Source organism: Uranotaenia lowii, chromosome 2 (assembly GCF_029784155.1).
Source record: "Uranotaenia lowii strain MFRU-FL chromosome 2, ASM2978415v1, whole genome shotgun sequence".
NCBI classification, from domain to species: domain Eukaryota; kingdom Metazoa; phylum Arthropoda; class Insecta; order Diptera; family Culicidae; genus Uranotaenia; species Uranotaenia lowii.
In genome coordinates this window covers 119200968-119224387 of record NC_073692.1, presented here as the reverse complement: position 1 = coordinate 119224387, position 23420 = coordinate 119200968, and the positions used below count along the sequence as shown (strand labels likewise).

General features: G+C 32.6%; 1 protein-coding gene across 3 annotated transcripts in view; it reads left to right on the top strand.

Annotated features, from left to right (window-relative positions):
* The window catches only part of LOC129743736 (1-phosphatidylinositol 4,5-bisphosphate phosphodiesterase classes I and II), a 373988-nt gene that overhangs the window by 161546 nt on the left and 189022 nt on the right, over positions 1-23420 (top strand). For all 3 annotated transcript variants that reach the window (XM_055735865.1, XM_055735864.1, XM_055735863.1), the window contains exon 2: positions 4460-4606. In XM_055735865.1, coding sequence (XP_055591840.1) covers positions 4460-4606 — 147 coding nt within the window. The remainder of the gene's footprint in view (positions 1-4459; positions 4607-23420) is intronic.

Below are 23420 nucleotides of genomic sequence, written 5' to 3'. Positions count from 1 at the left end.
AAATATGAATATGTTATTTTTGGTGATATTATGATTATTGAAAATTTTGAGGGGTTTCAGAGCAAAAAATGGTGAAAACCGACTTTTTTACAGCTTTCTTGAGAATTGGATCCCTGTGCGTTACCGGGAATCGGAAAATTTGATGATCATTTTCCCGGGAATTCTCGGAATCCCGGAAAAACTGAAAATGAAAATTTTAACACTATTAAATATGAAACCTTATCTATATGACATTTTAGGTTGCAGTTTTTCGAAAAATTTCATACTTTTTAATGCCTTTGAAATTCAATTAGCAAGAACAAAACCCAAGACCCAAATACTAAGTACTTTAACCGACAAACTTGACTGATTCTTACTGCAAAAATTTGAAATAATCGAGGAAAATTTTTCACTATCGTTAGAAGTTGGTCATTCAGATTATTCATCAAATCTCGTAAATTTTTAGATAACTGTCCATTCGTTTCAAAATATGTCATTTCTTTGCCGATGATTTTGCTACTGTCAACAGTTTGAGAAACGGAAGTTCTAAATGATGAGTGTTACAAGATAGAATATCCCGATTCATTTCGTCGCGTATTTTTTTATCAGAATTATTTGATTATGTTGAATTGGAGTTTTTTTTAAGTCTAAGCCATATATCAAGGAAGAAATCTCATTTTCCTTGCTCAATCTGATTTTTTTCAATTTATCTTGTGTAAATTTTTAATATTTTAGCACATTTTATTGGCTTCGGGATTTCTCGAGATATTTCAGAATTTTTCAGGATTCAGAAATTTCCAAATATTTATAAATTCCCGGAAATTCCCGGTCGGGAAATCCTTGGTAAGACACTCTAGTAGGTTGTCATAGGATGAAATAAGTTTTTAAAATGCATTGCATCGTTCTTTGATATTCTTATTTTATAACGATTTGTGAATTTAAATCTGACTTTATTTTTTCTAGGATCAGATCATTTTTCTAGAAATCTAAAATTACGGTTTGTTTTTATATTAAAAAAAAAAATCTATCAAGAAAATTCTCGTAACAATTTTGAATTTTTAAGAAAGCCTGAAGGAAAATTAATTTTACGGTTTTCTTTTTTTCAAGAAAAATCAATATATTGTTTGTATAAAAAGTTCTATCTTCGATCATCAGCTTGAAACCAAGGTTGCCAAAATCACAGAAAAATCTATAATTTCAAAAAATTTTGAGTCAATTTTATCACAGAATCTGTGTCACAGAAAACAGAATTTTAAAAATATTAACAGATTTCACAAAATTTTAATTTTTTTAGTTTTTTTCAGAATTTATTTCTTTATGTCTATATAAATTACGTATTATTATCTTTGAATTGGGAAAAATATGGTGAAAATGGTCATTTTAATTGATTTTTCTTCAGTAAAATGTAAAAATGATGCAATTTGGCATGACTTTTTAATGAAATTAATGACAAAAGCATCACAGAAAACCGTCACAGAATTTTCGGGTAAAATCTCAGAACGTCAGAATTTGTTTTCGTCAAAACACGGAATTTTTTTCGGCAACATTGCTTTAAATTTTGTTTTGCTAGAAATGAACATAGAGAATGATGAAATGATTAAAGTACTAACAATTGCTTTTGCTATTTTCGAGCAGCTTCTCGAGTCAAATTCTTCGATTAGCAAGCATATTTTTATTGGTGATGTAACTACAGTGAATCTCCGATTTTGTCACGCATTGATCCTGTCTGCCCCCGGTTTTGTCACCTTTTTTGACCCGATTTTTTCACTATGTTTAGTTTAATGTAAAAATACTCAAATTCAAACATTCTCCTTTTGGGATGATAACTAATTGATATCGCGTCAATTGACAACATTGTTATATAACATGATAACATCGATAGCGACTTATGAAGAAAAAATTTCCGATTTTATACAAGGGGGGGATTTGAAAAAGGGTATTCAAGTTCCCTTTTTCCTGTCGCTCTCACTCTCTTAATCAATGCAAGCTTAGTTCATCTTACTCATTTTTAGGTTAAACACAACAGTAAATAAAACTCTAAAAATCTGAAAAAAACACCAAACAAAGTTTGAAATATGAAAAATCGGTTAGCATCGTAAATTTTAAATCGACCATTTTTCTCCTATACCCCTTTGGCTTTGAGGGCCTCAATTGAGCTTTCTTCAAATTAATTTTTTAATTTATACACATATAAAGCGGCCCACCACACTCCCCCACACCAAAAAGCTCATATGAGCCCCCTGGTAATGGACGCTTTCTGTTCTCAGCATGTCTGGCAGCAAACAAAAAAACAAAAACGCGAGCAAAATTTATTCATGCTGAGAACTTTAACAAAAATGTTTTTTTTACTTAATGCGAGGGAATGAAGCTAGACAAGTAAACTAAACTAAACTAAGAATGAATCTCAGTGGAAAGAGTATTCCTTTGAAGAGATCCATTTTTACAAATAATTAATACAAAAGAAACAAATTAAAAATTAATTGATAAAGCTAATATACTAACTAGGAAAAAATATTAACAAAAAAAATGTTAACGTTACTTTAGAAAAAAAAAATTTTGTTAAAATATATGTGTAACAAAAAATAAAAAATTAAAAAAATACTGGCATGATGATAAGGTTTACGACTGAAGTTCCTTGAGGTGACGTATCACTTTCGATTTGAAAATGTTGCGGTTGTTAGCATTTTTGACAACTTCTGGAAGGCAATTGTAAGAAGCAGGTCCAATGTAAGAAATTCTGCGTTGACCAAAAGATGTTAAATTATCTAAATTATCGAGAAATTTTTAGAATCAGCCCAATCAACTATGTTGTCTAATATCTGTACAGCTCCATTCGAAATAAGCAGAAGCAATGCTCCTCCAGTTGTCAGTTTTGATTTTTTTTAATTGGAAGTTGTTTAGAACAATACATTTTTTAACTTATCTTAATACCTTGGTTTTTGATTAGGTCATTGGGATTTTTATCACTGGGAATTATTCATTTTTCTTGATAAAACCGGTCCAAGGTGCTTTAAGGAACATAGCATCAATATTTTATGATATTTCGATGAAAAAGAGACTCAACGCATTAATTTATCAGCTAATAGCACACAAAAAAACATCCTTTAATCTTAAAGACGCAGAAATGATGTTTTCTTATTTATTTCAATTGAATTGTTTAAAAAGAGAGCTTCTTAAAAATTATCTTTTTTTGTCACTGTCCCCAATTTGTCACCCTAAATTGCATCACGAGGGTGACATAATCGAGGATTCACCGTACTTAAATATACAAAACCTTCAAGCAAATGTTTCAAATTATGCCATTATTTATTTCAAGCTTAGTAAAAGCTAGCATAGCAATTGCTAGAATTTTATTTAAAGTCCCTCATTTGACTTTTACAATGTGCTTTGGTAATTTCGTAATAGTGTTACCAGTTTCTTTTATGACTGTTTTTTTTTTGTTTATTTTAGAATTTTCTCTAAAATGGGTGTTCTTTTTAATTTAGCGTTTAAAATTGTTTCATCTACATTTTTTCACTTATTATTTTGAAGGATCTTCAAAACATAAAAGCTTAAAAATTGAAGTTTTAAGAAATTATTTTAATAGTCCATAAGCTTGGTATGTACCATAGAAGTTTTCTAACTGTATTCCAAATGAACCAAGTATTGCATAGGCATGACTTGAGACATAACGTTGAGTAAATTCCTATCAAACGTGTTCTTTCTCCAAGTATGTTTGTATTCCATTAGAAACCCATAGATAAATAAAGTTAATAGTTACCGGAAGCTTCTAACGTCAAACAAGATTTATAAAAAAATAATTCCAATTGAAACGCTAGCGCACTTCTATGTACGTCCTACTTGCTGCAACAGGTATCGGTTTCCATCCGTCTTTGCTTTGCTCCTCGTCAGCTCGCTTGCTCTCTGGAGCCGACGCCATGGTTGAACGCTGCCTGTCAGCCAAGAAGAGCACTATCCTACTACGTTCCTACTGGTGGTTATATTTTATAAATTGTTGTTGACAGCTCCTGATGATGTCAGGGTGGAAATCCACCCCCTCGGACGTTGCCCTTTGCTTTCCTCCATTTTCATCTGTGGGGTGCCGCCATGTTGGACGTTGATTGTTGGAAATGGATGCATAATTCGATCAACTGCGCTCGGTGCTGTGTGCAGTTGCATGATACTAATAAAGCGGGAAATGTATGGCTGCAGTTAAGTTATACTTTTTTCATCAATGTGTCAACTTTGAGGACATTAATGGATAATGGTGATTGATAGATGATGCTCGAAGCGGTCGCGGTGCCAATGACACTCCCTGAATAACTGTTTTTGAACTCACCTGAATCAGTGCATCGGTGATGAATCAAATCGTCCCCCTAAGCTTCACTTAACATTTAGATTTGATTTCGTCGGAGTAGGGACATCCGTTTTCGTTGGAATGTTTTGTTGATGGCAAACAAAAAATTAATATTTCCAATTTTTCTCTCCTTCTCGTCAATAGGAAACCTGTAACGGCATTCCGGTCACGGTTCGAGTTGATCCCAAAGGATTCTACCTGTACTGGGTAGATCAGAACCACGAGATGGACCTGCTCGATATTGCCACAATCCGGGACGTTCGAACGGGCCGATACGCCAGGAAGCCTCGGGTGAGTTGGGTTTTGAAGAAAAAAAAAATGTTTGTTCTTCTCCAGCGTTTACCTTTCTATTTTTTTTTTATCTTTTTCGTTCCAATATTCAAAGGTTCACATATCTCACTTTGAAGCGAGTCGCAGAAACTCGATACGCGAGCTCAGGCGTTGGTATTTTATTATTGCCTCAGGATGGTTGGAGCACTTTCTTCCATATTACTCAGACTTTTTTAACGAGCAAAAACAATGGAAACGAGGTATTGACATAAAAAAATTGCATTATGTCAATATTTTATTCATGTAAACAGTTATAAAATTATTTTCTTTAAATTGAATCCATTGATCATGAAAGGCAAAAAAACATTTTCCGAGTTCCAATACTTATCAAAAAGCTGATAATGAAATTGTAATTTTTCAGCGGCTCTCGAGGGTTAAAAATTCATTTGAAGGATATGTAGACTTTTTTTTCGAAAATATGTAGACTAATGAAAAGTTATTAAAAATGAAGCTTTTAAGTCAATAATCAACTATCTTGTAGAACGCGAATAATTTTGATTTCTGACAAAAAATACCAAGTTTTTTTTTTCGATTTTGCCAATCTGTGTAAAATACGAGAATATGGTCGGTATTAAAACAAACTTGTAGTCTAAAAAAAAAGATATTTTTCAAAGCATTCTTCAAAACATTTTGCAGTATTAACCCTAGTATACTCGTGAGTGTCAATATAATGCTTTCGGAAGCTTGGCTGCTTGTATCTTTATTCAGTCGAAAATAATTTTTTTTTTACAACTTTCAATGAAATCATGAAATCTTAAATTTTGGACGTACCCTGCAAGCCATGCCAAAAAACTCCCTAATCATACCTTAAGTGTCAATTTGACACTCCTCGCTTTAAATCGCCATATCTCTCTTGTTTCTCAACTGATTTGTGTTGAGGGATGAATCATCCTTCCTTCGGGATGAAAATCCCGAGAAAAAGAAAAAAATTGATTTGTGTGAAATTCGTTGTTTTAGAAACCTGGTGATGGAGCTCAAATAGGGTTTTCATTCAATATTCAATTCAAACACTCAAATTTTCCGTTTTTCAAAGTGTAAGAAAAAAAATCCAAAAAAACATATTTCGAAAATAATCTGATCAATAAATTTTTCACCAAATTTTCAAGAAATCTAAAGTTAGAAACTCTATGTTGCACACAAGGATATCTATATATTTCATCAATTTTTTTAGATCATGAGCATGACCACAAAAAAATGTGAAAAAGTGATGAAAAATCGAACTTTAAAATCAAAATTAAAAGCGTCAAAATTATTTAAGTCCCAGCAGATAAATTTCGAAAAGTGGATTGGAAAATTGACGTAATTTTACTAAAATAAGATGTTGTTAATTTCTGTTCAAATTAATTCAAACTAAAAATACACAGTGTTTATATTATAAATTTATCAAATTTCGAAGTAGTAGGTTTATATAATATTTATTACCACGTCTGTCGTGATTTAACGATTAATAAGAATCTTAATTCAAAGATTCACACAAACACGTTTTTCTTGTCACTCTATCTCTGTTTACGAGAGCTGGAATAATTTGTTAGTATTCTTTGAAACAGCCTTCCCAACCCGAAGGCCAAATCATTCCAAACAATCAGCAGCATTAGCCTTAAAAATCCGCGCTCCATAAGTCAATTCTGTCCTTTTACACCGCAACGCCAAACACAAATAAACAATCAGCAGCAACAGCTTTAAAAATCTGCCCTTCTAAGCCAATGCCGTTTTTCAACCAGAAGGCCAAATCAAAGCAAACATTTAGCAGAAACAGCCTTATAGATCTGCGCTTCTAAAACCAGTTCCATCTTTTTCCACCAGAAGGCCAAATCATAACAAGCAATTAGCAGCGGCAACCTTCAAAAACTACGCTTTCTCTGTCAATTCAATTTTTTTTATCAACGAAAGTCCAAACCAAAATAAACAATCAGCAGCAGCCTTAAAAACCTGCGCTTCCATATTCATCCGGTATTATTTCCACCGGAAGGCCAAATCAACACACACAATCCTTAAAAATTTGCTCTTCTAAAGCCCATTTTTTTACACCGGAAGGCCTAATCAAGGAAATAATCAGCAGAAGCTGCCTTAAAAATCTGCGTTTCCCAAGTCAATCCGTCTTTTTCCAGGGGCCGGATCAGAAACAATTTTTTTCGTAGCAGCAGTCTTTGAAATCTGTGCTCCCTGTGCCAATCCGTCTTTCTAGCGCAGGCCGAGTCAGAAACAAATTTTTTTGTTAAAAAAAACTGCTCTACCTTATTCTACCAACCACGCCATTGTCTCGATTCTACGGTTCTTATGAATCTCAATTCAGACAAATTTCTTAAAATTTCTTTCTATCCAACAAGTGTGCAATTACCATTTAATTAAATGATATTTATAACGAGAGATTCTTTAATGAGTTTACTATTCGATATTTTTAAAGTTTCTGGTTTTTGAAAAATTGTTGAAACACTTTATTGTATGGTCATAGCTATTTTTTAAAGGATGTAACCATCTGGAACTCTCTACCTCATTCATTTACTCTAGAAAAATTGAAAACGTCCTTCATAAATAAATTGATTGAGCAAATTAATTTTAGTTAAATTTAACTAAATTTAACTTTTGTTATTCTTCATTTCAGTATAACAACACGTCATGAAGACATCAGAATCACACTGAATTTTATAAAAACTAAATGGAACAGTTAAAAAGAATTTCATTTCTACGTTACTGAATAAAGTCAAATAAATAAATAAATAAACAAACACATAAACACTGCCAGGTTTTCCAAAAATCTGAAGTTACCAGAATTTTCCCCGCACGCCACGGAAATCTAGGCTATTTTCATTATTCACTATTCACTATTGGTTCTTCCACAGCCAGACCTATGTCTGATCTCGGAGAATTATTGAAGATTGTTTTTATTTATGTTTTCCATTGTTATCAGAAAACCATTCAAATAATAGAAAACATAGACCGGCCAGGCCTACTGTGTAGTAGAGATCGCAGAGAGTTTCAAAAATTCGAATTTTACTACGTTTTAATTTTTTTTATTAAAAACAAAATTTATGCAAGTCAACCTTTTTTTTCGAGAAGGGTGAAAGTTGCTTGTTTTCAGAAAATTATTTTTTTTTATAAACCAACAATTATTAGTGGGTTTATTTTGAATCGCTTCAAGTTGAAAAGTGATATCGGTAACCTCAGTTGACGGTACTTACAAATTTTTGATTTTTTTTTTTCATAAATTGTTGAATTGTTTTTTTTTAATGTTGTGTATCGGAATCTTTAATATCGTTTTTTTTTAATTTTTTATTTTTTAAATTGCCTTAGTTACCACCAAAAACTGGAGGTGATAGACGAAGTCTTACAAATGACTCGATTTCAGGGCGATATTTTTTTTAATATGGCTTTAAATCATGACACAAAATAACTGTTCACCTGTAAACATATAAGATTAGATACCTTATTCCAAATTACAGCAATGAGCCAGATTATAAACATTGGCCTCAACCAAAACTTTCATTGTAGAATATGAATAAAAAATACGTGTTTAAAATAAATTGATATTTAAAATAATCGAAATTCTGTTTTTAATTTCAAATTTATGTAACTGATTTAAGTTACATATAAAAAAATGAAGGTTCTTCAAAAACAATAGAAAAACAAAGTCAAACATTTCCTTAGTGGGTTTGAACACCGCTACTCAAGCTTAAAAATCTGGGGCAACATGCAACATTTTTCAACTTCAAGACCCAGCACAACCCTAAAAGACAAAAATTACAAGATTTCATGCAATGTTTGCTTTGGACTGACGTACTTGTACGCAAGGTGGCATTGTCTTCTGCTTTGCACTCAAACTTTCATGTATTTTTTTCAAACTTACACAACTCTTTAAAAGTGCCAAGAGATTGGAGCCTTGATCTGCCGGTTGAGAGGCGCGCACGCTACCACAAAACCATACCCGACCCGATCAGGAAAGCATATCAAAATTACTACTCAAACCCATCTCAATGAGATATTATAATCTTATTCAGATATAGCCTTGATATCAAAATCTGTCGTTTTGAAAATAATAGGGTTTGTTGCCCTAATACTTCGGATCCTTTTAGAAGATATTATTTGCTAGTTTGAATGACAATTTGAACTTTCACCGTAATTGATAGATTTACGAAAATGTAGATGACCAACATTTCTAGCTTCGAACCTACTGTTTCTGCTTAAGTATTGGACTAAATAGAACCCTTTATTGGACCTAGATGAAACAAAATAAAAAAAGGTCGTTTTCTTAAAAAAAAAAAAAAAAGATTTAAAATTCATTTTATTTCAACAAATAATTACACTAGTTTACAAAATTTGAAAAAAATCTTGAACTTGACTGACTGACCAATATTTTTAGTGTGAAATCGAGCGCTGAATCCGAAAATGAAATTCAAAAAAATCTCAGTAGAACAGTTTTTGAGTTATGCTCCAAATATGAAATTTTGGAAAAATAAAAAAAGTACATGTACTTCGATTGAAATATATTGAGCCGCATAGAAGAAACTTGAAATCTCTTTTTTGCATATTAAAGGTGAACAATTTTGCTATCGATCATCTGAACATCATTTTTGCGCATCATCAACAGTATTGTTGATATTAGTGGCTTTGTGAAAGAAAAAAAATATAAAAAACGCATTGTTTTAGAGAAAATTTTGTTTGAAAAAATGTTTTAGACTCGATGGTAACATTTAAAAAATCTGATTTTCCATTAATCTTAAAACTGAATTCAAAACAAAGATTTCAAGTGGTTATTTTTCAAAATCGGATGAAAATTGAAGAAGATACGGTTACTTTACCAGAACAGTAATTTTTGAATTTTTGAATAATTTAACGAACTGCAGTATACTAATCATAGTATAGGAAGAATTCTACATGGTAAATCGCACTCGCTCCGAGTCAAAATTATTTTTTAGCTTACCAGAAGGTCACATATTAAATTTCAGAATGATCTGACCATGGGGAGGGGTTGCTTGAGTCTCAAACGTGAATAGGATTTTAAGGTATTATGTCCGGGAGAAGCAAAAATACTGGTTTTTCAATAATAACGTTTGTCTTCCCCAGCCGATTATTTTTTCTGATTGATTTTATTACCCGAGCAGACTTTGATGCCAAAAACGATAGCTAAGTGAAACCAAAATAAGGTATACACAGCAAACTGATAGCTAATTTTGGTGTATGATTTTGAACGAAAGCAAAATAAGGTATCGATAAGGTTTCAAGGGTATATACTTTGATAGCAAAATTATACTAAAATGAGGTTATATGAGCACAATGATAGCACGTTTGGTGTAAAGCTCTAATTGAGAGCAAAATTAAGCATCAAAATGGTATCATATAAAACAGATTTTGAAAGCAAATAACACTAAGCTGAGACTGATAAGGCACAGTAAGGCGATCCCACGAATAGATTTCATTATGACAATTGAAAAACGCCTTTGTGTAGAAAACAAATTGATAAGGAGAACTTGTTGCACACCAAAATCTTTATGTTGCATATGCAAAGGCGCATTTTGCACGCGTTGTCTACAAAGTAGTACAAATTTTGTTTTTCTGGTCATTAACTAAAAAATTTAGAAACATTCGCTCTTGGGATAAACATAAATGAAAAGTTGCTTACCTTTTAGAAGATTTAAACATTCCAGTGAATGTTGTTTGAAAACAACTTTTTGAGCCAATCAATAATTTGTCGAAGAATTCTAAAAATATACCTGCTTCGCTTGATGGTTCCATCTTCTACAAGTTTCAATTTTTTTAAATCCAGGAATCTACCTACATAAAATTCAATAAAAATTAAGGACACAATACCCTTTGGTTTGATTTACCTTGAATTTAATGAAACTAAAATATTTCGCCTCTGTTACTTTTGATTTCTTGATGGCATTCGAATTTAATGGTACTAGAATTTATTCTAGGGGTGCTACAAGCTCCCGATTTCAAAAGAAAAATTGAGTACTGATGGCTCAAATCGAAACAAAAAAGTTCAGTGGCAGCCCTTAAATTTGAATGTGCATTCTACAAATAAAGTTTAAAAGGCATACTCAATATTGTGTTCGGCTGAACTGAAATTGAAACAACTCAAAACTAAGATTGGCAGTTGGTCGGAATCAATTTTTTTATTCGAAAGAAAATGTTTTACAATTGAGGAACACTAAATGGCATTCAAATACTTCCGGCACTTTCTTAAAAACTCATTTTCAAGTATATTGGTAAATTGGTACATGTTGGTCTTACTATTTGTTCCTTCTTTGAAGAAAAAAACGGGTTAATTCTAAGTTTGGAAAAAAGTTCACAAAATGAAACATTGTTTTGATCTCTTGTCTAACCTTATTGTCTATAAATCGGGAACCTGTTCGGGATTCTAATTTTCAATATTTCGGTAATGGATTTTAAAATGTGTGAATGCGCTAAATTTTAACAAAATGAGCTATCAGTTGGCTAAAACGCTTGATACATCGAAGACCTACATTTTAAAATGTCGCATAACAGAAAGGGTATTCCTATAAGTATTAGAGAAACATTTTGGCTTATATGAAGCTATTATACTGCAAAGCATTTTTTCAGAAAAGTGTTATCGTCGCGTCCGCACTTAAAAATCTAAATTCATCATCGATTTTTTTTTTCTGAACAAGTTGCCGTACTGTCAAAAAAATTATTTTAAACTCAAAAAATAATACCCTTTTTTGATTTACCGCCAACTTATTTTTAAGTTTATATTTGTAACCGTGTAATACACATTCCGAGTGAAAAAAACTGTTCGTGTTGTTTTGAAATGTAATTGCGTTTTTGCCGTTTTTGCAATCGGGATGTTTTGTATTTTGCGTTAATAAAATTCGCATCTGGGTGAAGCATAAACAGTCGGTCAACAAAATGCAATTTCGCTGGAACGTCAGCTGGTGCCAGTAAATCAAAAGGTAAATTCATTTTTTAAAAATCTATACCATTATCGACACAATCCGTCATTTTAGGTTCGGCTGTATTTCCTGCAAAATGGTCAATTCCGCTTGTGTTTCATTCCGGATAGAAACTTAAATTGACGACGACGAGTGTTGCTGGGATGGATCTTGGTCGGTTGGTCGGAAGTTCCAACCAGTCAGTGCATACGTTCTGACTCGGAACTACTCGCCCTGAAAGGAACAAATTTGAGTTGTTCCGATGTTCGGACAAGTGAGCTCTGTATTTCGCACAGTAAATATCACCGAAATAGATTTGGATATGCGGAACAGGCGGAGGGATCTCAGGTTTGGCGTTTTATGTTCAATCAACTTCTAGAAATAGGTGCAACCTCCAAGTAGCGGCCTTCAAATTGAAGCATGCAGCAGGATGTGTACTGCATACGTTGAGACTCTACCATATGTGACTGTCTTCAAATAAAATATAAAGGTGAGTAAAAATGTCTTTAAATTTAGCAACAACCTTTTCTTTACTGGTCAAGTTTTCCGAGATTATTGAAATCCAAAACATCTGCCCATCCGTTCATGAGAACCTTGCGTATTGAAAATACCACCATTAGTAAGATTTTAAATCTGAAATTTACCTAAAAATAACTGTTTAATTCGTTTAGCTATGTTAGTCCTTAAATTGCTATTAGAAGCTCCTAGAAGCGCTTTCGCTACTAACTTTTTGTTGTTTTGATATAAGCTTATTATGTACAGCACAAAAAACCCCTTGAATTTAAGACCGAATAAAGAAAAATAAAAGTCTATGCATCTTTGCACTTTTATCGAACCGTACGAACAAATAAGATTATTTACGAGATATTTTGTTTTGGTACATGGTTGCATATTTAAAGGCGATATTCTTTTTATGATTCTGACAATTCAGATTATCAAAAAAAAAACCTTTTGCCGTGCATACATTAAGGCGTTTAATATCTAAGCAAACTCATTCGACATAAATTTCTCTGTGCCTAACACCTCTCAAGCAAACTTTTACGGGACAATTATAGCGAAATTTGCTATCACGCCTTGAGACTGAAATTTGATATAGTTTTGCTTGGCATAAAGTTGTACACAGCAAAATTAAAAGCAAAATTTTCGTGCTTATATAGCAACATTATGCCATATTTTGCCTTAATTGAGACCTCAACTACACCTTATTTTTTGAAAGATTCGAGAGCAAAACGATGTTAATTTTATTTTTATTGAAAAATATGCTATGCCTTATATTGACATCATTGTGCTCTCCAAGCTCTCAAAAAACGAGGTGTAGTTAAGGTCTCAGTTTTAGCAGAATTTGGTATCACTTTGCTATCCAAGTATGAAAATCTGTGCTCTCATTTTTGCTGTGTACCACCTTATGTCAAGCAAAATGAGAGCAGATTTTCCTCTCAGGGCGTGATAGCAAAATTTACTATAATTTTGCAATGAAAGTCTGCTCGGGTAAAGCTTAAGCTTAGACAAACATTTCATTCGAAGACTGTAACACGATTGGACTTGAAACAAAAAAGTTATTGATTGGACTTGAAACAAAAAAGTTTGCAGATTTTTTAAATGATACCATCGAGTCTAAAACATTCTTTCAAACAAAATTTTCTCTAAAACAATGCGTTTTTTATATTCTTTTTTCTTTCACAAAGCCTCTAATATCAACAATACTGTTGATGATGCACAAAAATGATGTTCAGATGATCGATAGCAAAATTGTTCACCTTTAATATGCAAAAAAGAGATTTCAAATTTCTTTTATGCGGCTCAATATATTTCAATCTAAGTGCATGTACTTTTTTTTATTTTTCCAAAATTTCATATTTGGAGCATAACTCAAAAACTGTTCTACTGAGATTTTTTTGAATTTCATTTTCGGATTCAGCGCTCGATTTCACATTTGAAATGACCATCAGTTTACTAAGTTCAAAAATGCCGTAAACTAGTGTTATCAAAAAGTTTATCAGCTTTTAAAAGCTTCAAATTTACACTTAAATATTCGTTACGAATAATTAAAATATTTTCAGTATTGTCCGCAGCTCAATAATGAGAACTTATGTCCTTAAAGGTCAACGTTGACAAATTTAATTTGCTATGCCAGCGAACTGCATACCGCAACATATAAGAAACTGCAAGTGGACTCAATATACATTGACTTCGCCAAGGCCTTCGATAAAGTTCCACACAGAATCGTCATAGAAAAACTTACTCGCTACGGCTTTCCTGTATGGGTAACAAAATGGTTGTCGTCGTACCTGCTTAACCGTCGAGGTTTTATCAACATTCGTGGTACTCACTCTACTGTGTTCAACATGCCGTCTGGTGTACCGCAGGGCAGCCACTTAGGACCGCTTATTTTCGTGCTGTTTATAAACGATTTAGCATCATGCCTTCAATCACCGAAACTACTGTTTGCTGATGACTTGAAAATCTATCGAATCATAGATTCAATAGTGGATTGCGCTGCGCTTCAAGATGACATCGACAGATTACTGGCGTGGTGCAATATACATGGAATGGAAGTCAATGGCGGTAAGTGTAAGTGCATAAGCTTCTTTAGAAGTAGATCCTCAATCGTTTACGACTACGCTTTAAGTGGAAGCTCACTCGAAAGGGTAACCTCCATAAAAGATCTTGGGGTTACTTTTGATCAAAAGCTCACTTTTTCCCAGCATGTCGCGACGACTACAGCCAAAAGCTTTGCTTTGCTCAGTTTTCTTCGTCGGAATACGTCAAGTTTTGAAGACCCGTGCGCATTGAAAACTTTATTCTGCTCGCTAGTACGCAGCGTCTTAGAATATGCGGTTCCAGTATGGGCACCCTACCACTCCGTCCACAGCGACAGGATTTAAAGAATCCAGAAAAAATTTCTGCGGTACGCATTACGCCGTCTGCCCTGGCAAGATCCCGTACGGCTACCTCCTTACTCTGAGAGGTGTGGCCTACTATCAATGACGCCTTTGAGTCAAAGAAGAAACTATCTGCAACGAATCTTCATCTACGATATTTTGACCAACGCTATTGACTGTCCCCAACTGCTGCAGAGTTTAAACCTCTACGCTCCAGCTCGACAACTTCGCAATCAGTTGATTTTTTGGTTGCCAATAAGCAGAACAGTATTTGGACAAAATCACCCCTTACACCGATGTTGAAAAAAAAAAAAAAATTTCAAGAGTTCTGAAATGGAGGTTCAGGATTTGCAGAATTTCAAAGTAAATGAAAAATTTGTTCCAAAACGGGATGCTAGCGATACGCCTTCCGGAACAACCTTGGGGTGTTGTAAAGCTGATGGAGAATTGAATTCAACTGCCGGATGGATCAACATTATATCTAAGATAAGTAGTTTGTTTTAAATTTTAGCATATAGTTCAAAATAAAAGCTTTTAGGGGATTATTTGGAATATTTTGATAAACAACATGATCAGCCAAGCAGGAGATGTTTCATTAGATAAATTGCATGGTTATTTTTTGTGCAAACTGAAACGCAAGTTACGGGTCAGTTCTTTTTCTGATGTCAGTTGAAGATTACACCTTCGGATAGCATAATTCAGTTTTTCTCATACTTGAGATAGCGGATAGTAAAAACAGTACAAAGAATGAATATTAAATCCAAAACAGTAGAAAGACCATTCTATTTATAAATTTATGAAGTGAAAAATATTTCATTGATGTAAAAGTTATCGTAGTCAGGAAGGTATGAACATTACGTTTCACGGAAGTTCAAGATGGTAACATATCGGTTGTGTTCAAATTGATTTTTCTTCTTCAAAGTTGGCTGACCAAAATGTTTTAGTAAAGCTTTTTATATTCAAGCATAAGAACATACACAATTCAGTTCAACGGTTATTTTAATGGTTTTTAATGTGTGCTTCAGAAGTTTAGTTAGAGACTCAACCAAAGTAGCTGGTTGTGTACATGGAAATAATTCTGTAATCTTACTTTGATTTTTAACCTGATATATACATTTTCTAACTGAGAGCATGATTGATTATATTATAAATAAAAGTCGAACCTTTAAGCGTTTTGTTGCTAGTTAATGTAATTTATTTGTGTTCTTTGGGATAGGAGTCTTTTTAATTTTTTTAAACACGCTTTGTATAGGATTATGTTTAGGAGTTTTAGTGCTTCGAAATTATGATGAGTTTTCTCAAATATGTTTTTTGTTTTAACTAGTATTGATTCACTTAAGAATATTTTTTATCAAAAGCATGTTCGTTCGCTTAGATAATTTCAAATGTAAAGAGCTAAACTTGTTTGAAAATCTCATGGTTCTTCTTTCAAAATTATTAATAGCTACCAAACATTTGCCCAGCATGATCCGAAATATATCACCCGAACCTTTTCAATTTGTATCTCAAGATACAAAAAACAAATGCCATATTACACTAGCATTACCTTAGAAACAAAAGATTTCTTGGGGGTATATAATAAAATTCCACCCATCACGTTAGTAATTTGATTCCCGAATTCTTAAATGTTAGTGCTTATAAAAAACATACCAGCGATTAATTAGTCTCACATAGGGTGGTCTAACCGGTTTTACCGAAACCGGTAAAACCGGTAAAACCGTCCATTTTCCAACACCGGAAATACCGACTTTTGGGACGGTAAAAAACCGGGATTTCCGGTAAATTTTTCATCAACTTTTCATCAACGGCACTGTAATAAAATTGACACAGCTAAATGTTTTTTTTACCAAATATGTATGAGTACAAATACTTATATTTTGTTTAATCAGTTTCAAACTCTAAGCTCAATAAGCCTTGCTACAAGGTTGAGAATGTGAGATATGATTGTTGCTAAAACTTGCCGATGTATTTTTTGAATTAAAGCTAGAGTGGCGTTTGAAAAAGCATTGACAAGCTGCCATCTCAGATGAAATATTTTCATGAAACTTTACACATTTCAGTTCAGCTATCGAACTAACGCTTCACAACATTTCAAGACTGTACAAGTGAACAATGACTGAAAAAAGATACAGCTACAAGAAATTTAAGATTGCTTGATTATATCACAGTTTTCATTGAAAAACTGGAATTTGGTCAAAAGATGCGAACATGTTTTATCTATAAACAGGCCAAGTTTCTCAAAATCGTTCTAAACGGTGAAGGGCTTTCAAAAATTGAAAACCAAAAATGTTGATTAGAAACTTCCTACTTTGTTTTTAAAATTAAAATGTTTCAATAGAGCCATTTAAACACATGTTGAAATATTTATATGAAATTTCTCTATCAATATTTTCAAGTTAATTGATGAAACTCTGTTGTTTTTATTTTTAATGCTGTTGAAGCATTTTCTTTTTCCGACAAAGCAGTAAAAAAGTTTTTATAAATTTGCAACAGTATTATAGCAACGAAGAAAGTATGAATCAGATCCAAACAACTTTATTTATTGCTGAATTTTGACTGATTTTTTAAAAGATTTTGTTTTCTACTTGTTGGTTTTAATTTTGGAAAGGCAAACATAATGCTATCACAACCTAGGTTGCGAGGAAAACATCCGTATTTAAGACCACAATCATCTGTAATTTTGTGAGTCAACCAAAAACTTTGTGACAGTGTTTGAGTTTTGTTTGGTAATTGATTAAGTCATTTTTTAACGGAAAATCTTTTTGTATATCAAATTTCGTATCATTTTCATGAAAGACTATAAAAACTTTTACTAAATCTGTAAAATCTATTCTTTAATACTGTTCTTCAGAGTTTAGGACAAAAATTCGTCGCAAACTATATGAAACTTCTATTATTTCTGCATCCTCAATGTGAAATAAAAATAATAAAATGACGATGATAAATATCATGATTATCATGAGGGTGATGTTAGATTTATTACAAAGTGATAATTTAAAGGCTTAATGCAATATTTTTTTCAATTGGAAATGTTGCAAAATCTATTGCGTTATAAATTCTGCGCATTCTATGCCATTACTACTGCAATTAGACGAAACCTTTTCATGAATTCGATATACTTTGAAAAATACCGGTTTGACCGGTTTTATCGGTTTTGCAACTTCCAAATACCGAAATACCGGATTTGAAAAAAAACCGGTAAATCCGACCACCCTAGTCTCACAGTCGATAGCTCACAAAAAAACTAGAAAAGATTGCGCTCTACAGATGGCAAGCGCTGGCGTTATGGATAGACTTTAGTTATTGGGTGATGAAGGACATCTGCATCATTCAAAGTTTTTATATAACCATTCTATCTAAAAACAGAGATTATCAGTCTGCTACTAAATCGTCAATCAAAAAATGATCAAATTTTCATGTGCATTCATCATCGATAAAATTGTTGCAATTCAAGTTAGGTTTTTCATATAGAGTGCTCAAATGAAAATGGGTTAACCGTCAACTTGATATGCCATTGGGTTATTCGATTATATATAAAGAATTATTTTTTACAAATTTATGTTTAGACTTGGTAATTGTCGTTAATTTTTTATTGCCATTTAACTTAACATACTCATGCTTGCTTATGAACTGAAAGCTTTTTATAGGAACTTTATGAGTCAGAAAATAATGTTTATGGTTCATCGTAACACTAGTCAAAAGTGTCTCCCAATCAATTCCTTTAACCCATCTCCTTACCAAAATTATTTTGCTAGGATGCAGAGGTAACCTCGGTCCTAAAGCACAAAATAGATCTTTCATCCCTTTCTCTTTCTTCCAATCTATCCATTGACTACTAGGACGTGGCCAGCGCCGTTATTGACGTTAAAAGAGAGAGCATCAGTTTTGTGCAGTGTGAATGAGTTGCTAGTCCCAAGCACCATTCATTTGACCTCTGAATAAAATTGATGGCCTCGGTCAATCACGGAGTAGCAACCATTGGCGATGTGGAACTTGTTCTACTGAGCCACACCAGCGATCATGGAACTCGAAGTGATTGTTATCATAAGTGGATTTTGGAACAAGTCATGCATTTTCTACAACCATGCACTTCGGGTTTTACGGTTTAAGGTGGATGTGAGTAGTTAATCAAGCTAAGCTAAGCTAAGCTAAAATCACCCCTTACACCGATGTTGTCAAGCTTTTAATGTTGTCTCGCACTTATTTGACTTTCATTTATCTAAATCTTCGTTTAAAAGTGCAATCCGTGATGTAAACTAATTTTTAACTAATTTTTAATAGTATTGTAATCTTATTCATAAGTTAGTTTTTAATATTAAGTCTGTATGGCAGTAGTCAAAGACTCAAATAAATAAATAAAGGTAACAAAAAATGTTTAAAATGTTTAAAATGTTCAACATAGGCTTTGAATCATGGCCGTAGGTAAGGGAGGGGGGTAGTTAGGAGTTAAGGAATTAAACCCCCTCCCTCCCATGAGGTTCCATCAAAAGTTAGCGATGTGATGTATTCTACTCTATACTCATCATTTGTTATTCTTAATCAAATTTTGATGATAAATTAAGATTTTCCGATAGTAACGATCTTGACTCAGAACTGATGTCAAAACCTCGAAAACTAATTCCAGGTTCAGAATTCAGCTACAGTTTTTCAAAATTCAGAAAAAAGCGGGAAATTTTTCGAAAAAAGCGGGACATTTGGGAAACTCTTGAAAATCTTATTTTTATCCCCATTCCTATAATATGTATAACAATCATATACATTGTATATTTTGGCAGAGATGGTAAAGTGTCTCAAATAAAACAAAAAAAAAATATACATTGTATATGGTCCTTCAGCTGAAATTGATCTAAGAAAGTATTTAAATATGGGTACATGAAATTTGTTTAAAAAATTGAATTCTCAAGAAAACTCCCATCTTCCATCTTCTATTGTTCCTGAAGCTTAACATTCAGGGGATTCTTCTAGGATTCCGAAGAATAATCTTGAGTCATCATCAAGCAACTTAACTAATATTTTATAGGAAAAGTTTGGAATATGTAGGATAAGTTCGATCCGGTTGAAAAAAAAGCCTGGATATTGAACAGATTTATTAACATTATTTCCATTATTGAACAAAAAAAAAACCTTAAATTGAGATATTATGTTTTTTTTAAGTTTTTGCGTCCAAAAACGATTTTTAAGCAAGTTTTATCTAAATAATCATGAACAGTTTTTCGGAAGCCTAAATTCTGATTTTAAATCTGCTGATGTGTTTTGATATAAAAAATATATTTTTTCAAATGTATTTTAAAATATATTTTCAAATTTGTTCAGATTTTGCCCGGATTTTGGATTGAAACATTAGATGTCCGGGTTTTGTCAGGTTTTATGATCAAATTTTCCGGATTCGACTGGTCCGGATTTTTTAGGAAAATATTTTGGAAACTTTAAATGCTAAGAGCTCAACTTTGAAGAAAATGCTGCTAATTTTAAGAAAAATACATCAACAAACATAATATTTGAATCCATTTTATTAACATTCAAGAAAACGTATTGAAATTCAGAAAAAGATTGAAAATTCAAATTTTGAATTCAGGTTCTTTGTTTTCTTATTGGCATTTTAGTCTTTAGGAAGCAAATTATAGAATTTCACAATTTGCCCGGCGTTTCAACTTTTGATCATGGCCTTCTTCAAGAGATAACTAAAATATTTTATTTTTGATAGTTTGTATTTTATAAACTTTACAAATATTTCTCTCACTTACTTTGCATTATAGTGTATATGTTCCTGAGTGTATACGGTGTGAAGAGAAATTCTGTCGGATTTTAACCTGTTATGATGATATTTCTATATTGTATTTTTCTGTTGGATGATTAATTTTTGTGTACTTTACCTATTCCAATGAATTTTCACAATCGTAGAGGTTGTAATTAAATAAAAACTGTTGAATTTTATGTGGACACATTTCTCGTAGATTACTTGACACAGTATACACTCAGGAACATATACATACAGTATAATGCAAAGTAAGTACAACACAAGAAAAATATTTGTAAAGTTTATAAAACAGAAATTATCAAAAATAAAATATTTTAGTTATCCCTTGAAGAAGGCCAAGATCAAAGGTCGAAACGTCGGGCAAATCGTAAAATTCGGTAATTTGCTTCCTAAAGACTGAAATGCCAATTAGAAAACAAAGAACCAAACAATATCAATCGTTAAAAATTACCAAAAAAAAAGAATTCAGGTGCAAAATTCTAGTTCATATTGAACTCGTAAATGTTTCGGCAAAGAATTCAAATTACAAGAGATAGCAGGCTTATCATTTTGATTGTTAGTTTAATTGTAAAATTTAACCCAAATCAGTTCGTTTGCACAATTCAGCTAAAAATCACAAACATTTAGTAGAATTTGAGTTCATTCTGCAAGTTTTTTCTAATGAAAAACTTATTTTAAAAAAATCCACAGGAATTGATTTCCAATGAAATGTATTGATGATAAAGAAACATGTATCTTCTTTTTAAGAAATTGCAGGAAATTTCATATGTTTGTTAAATTGAGAAGACTAATGCCTGGTACTGTTGTAGATTTTCCACAATTATAAAATAAAATCGCTCAAAAATTGTTTAAAACACAGATTCTCTTCCTCCAACACAAACAACAGACAACAATCAACTAACAAACGCAAGCAACACTTCATTTCGAAAAAGCCGTTTTTTCAGTCTTTCAAAATCACCGTTGCAAATTTCTGTGCGATAGGTTTTTTTTTAATTTATCATTATTTTTAAATATTTGTAAGATTAGTTTGAAAATTACATTAAAAAAATACCAATCAACAAAATCAAATTGTTCGAATAGGAAAATCTTCAACAATACCAGACATTAGTCTTCACAAAAGCTGCATAAAGATGACTAAAGCTTAGTTCTTTTAGAAATGGGACACTTTCTTTTGCTAATAGCTCGCTTACTAGTAATCGGACATTCAAAATTTTGACAGCATTTTGTTGCCTGTAAAAAGTACTATCCGACCTATTTTTTTTTTTCAAAATTTAAAATTTTCGCGTTTTTGAGATATTTACGATGCAAGAGAAAAAAGGAAAAAAATATTTTGCACAGTTTCATTCAAAATCCATCATTATCAAATTGATAGCTGACAAAACCGTTGACTATTCGAAGATTTACTGTGTGTGAGTGGTGGAAAAGTATGCAAACACTGTCAAATCAACCATTGAGTGAAGCATATGATCGGCAACTTCGGCTAAGGGTCACCAGGGAAGTCAAGTCTCATACCAGCATTTTTAATTTTCAATAAGCGAAAACTTGGGGTAGATCGCTGAAATTTCAAAAAAAAAATTTCTCCCAAAAGCTGGAAGTGTTGCCTCTTAATAAGTCATTCAAACCTAACCTCAAACAACAGGTTTTTGCTAGATCCACAGCTCGTAAGCTGTATATCCAGTTCAGAGGCTATGGGACAGATGATTTCTGATGAACGACAAAACTTATGAAATCCACCTTTTTAAACAAATTCCAGCGTTTGAATCCTATACCACGTCTGCTCGTGGCAAGGTCCCGAGTATATTAAAGTATGTATTTGCTGGTTATTTTGTATAAAATATGATGATTTGCCAAAATTCTGCTTCTGTGGAAAAAACAACAATTTTCCAAACGAAAACTATGGTTTTCACTGTTTTCAAAAGCCTAAAAAGAGTAATCTTTTATGTACCCTTCGCATCCTCCGATCTATACTAACCGATTATACTTCAAGTTCAATCTCCTCATGGTTTTACTTCGTTATTGCCAGATTTTGCTAGCAGAAGTTTCATTAAAAACGCTCATAAAGTGGCTCAAAATTAATCAAATTTGTTAATTTCGAAACAGTTGTATCCACTAAATTGGCCTCAGTTTCTTTTAAAAGAGAAGTATTGGTCCGAAAAGTATCAGAAACTGTAGGAGGAGGATGTAGTCACCTAAAATACAGATTAAACGAAGTATAAGTTTGAAAAACTGATCATTATCATAACTGAAAAAAGTGTGCGCTGGCCGAAGGGAGGTACAAAGAATAAAGTAGAATTTATTCTTACAAAAAAACGATAAATATATTTTTTTAAATTTTTTTTATGAATTATCATAAAATTACCTTCATTTCCTTCATAGAAAGTATTTAGATCAAACGGAAGGTTTTTGAGATACACGCATTCGTAACTGTCCCATTTCTAAAAGAACTAAGCTTTATATTGTAAGTAGGACAAAATAGATAATTTTCCCTGGAGATGAGACCAACCTTGCCTCGAAACGTTGGATGGAATAAACTAATCATCATTTGAAGATAGGCTGCAGTGCCGAATTTAAAAAGAAAATCAATACCACCTCAACAAAAACAGTCAAAATCCGAACAACATAAAAAATGTACTTTTATTTTATGAAAAATGGGTAAAATAGTTCTTTTTTATAACAGCGATTGAGACTTCCTTTTCTATTGTGGCTGAGATAGTTGAATAATGTTATTTTTAGTTATGCACTCTTATTTCTCAAAATGCCTTTCACTAATTTAGCTGTATGTTTGAGATTTTTGTTAGAGTCAGTTCTCATGGCAAAGCATGTAGGAAGACAAAAACTTCATAGTTCACGAGTATCTTATATCTGTGCCAGTGAAATGAATTATTTCCAATTTTCGGCATCAAAGAAGGTTCTAGGTACAAAGTAGGGTCAATAATATCTTTTTGAGATGTGTTCGAGTAGGTATTAGTTATCATACGCTCTCCTGATCGGGATATTTTCCCCTGAGTTTGGAATATTCATAAAACAAATAAACACAATCCCTGAAAGCCATCAGCCAATAGATCAGATTTCCCGGTCTCACAATGAAATGGAGATAATTTCATTTTCTGAATTTCGGCGGAAAAGCTTCGCGCCCGGTTTCGTTTCATCTCCTGTTTTTTTCTTCCTGTCCTGCGTTGCTGTTGATTCAATCGGGGCAGACAAAATTGAGTTAAGGTTCGCGCATCAAAATAAGTATCACGTCC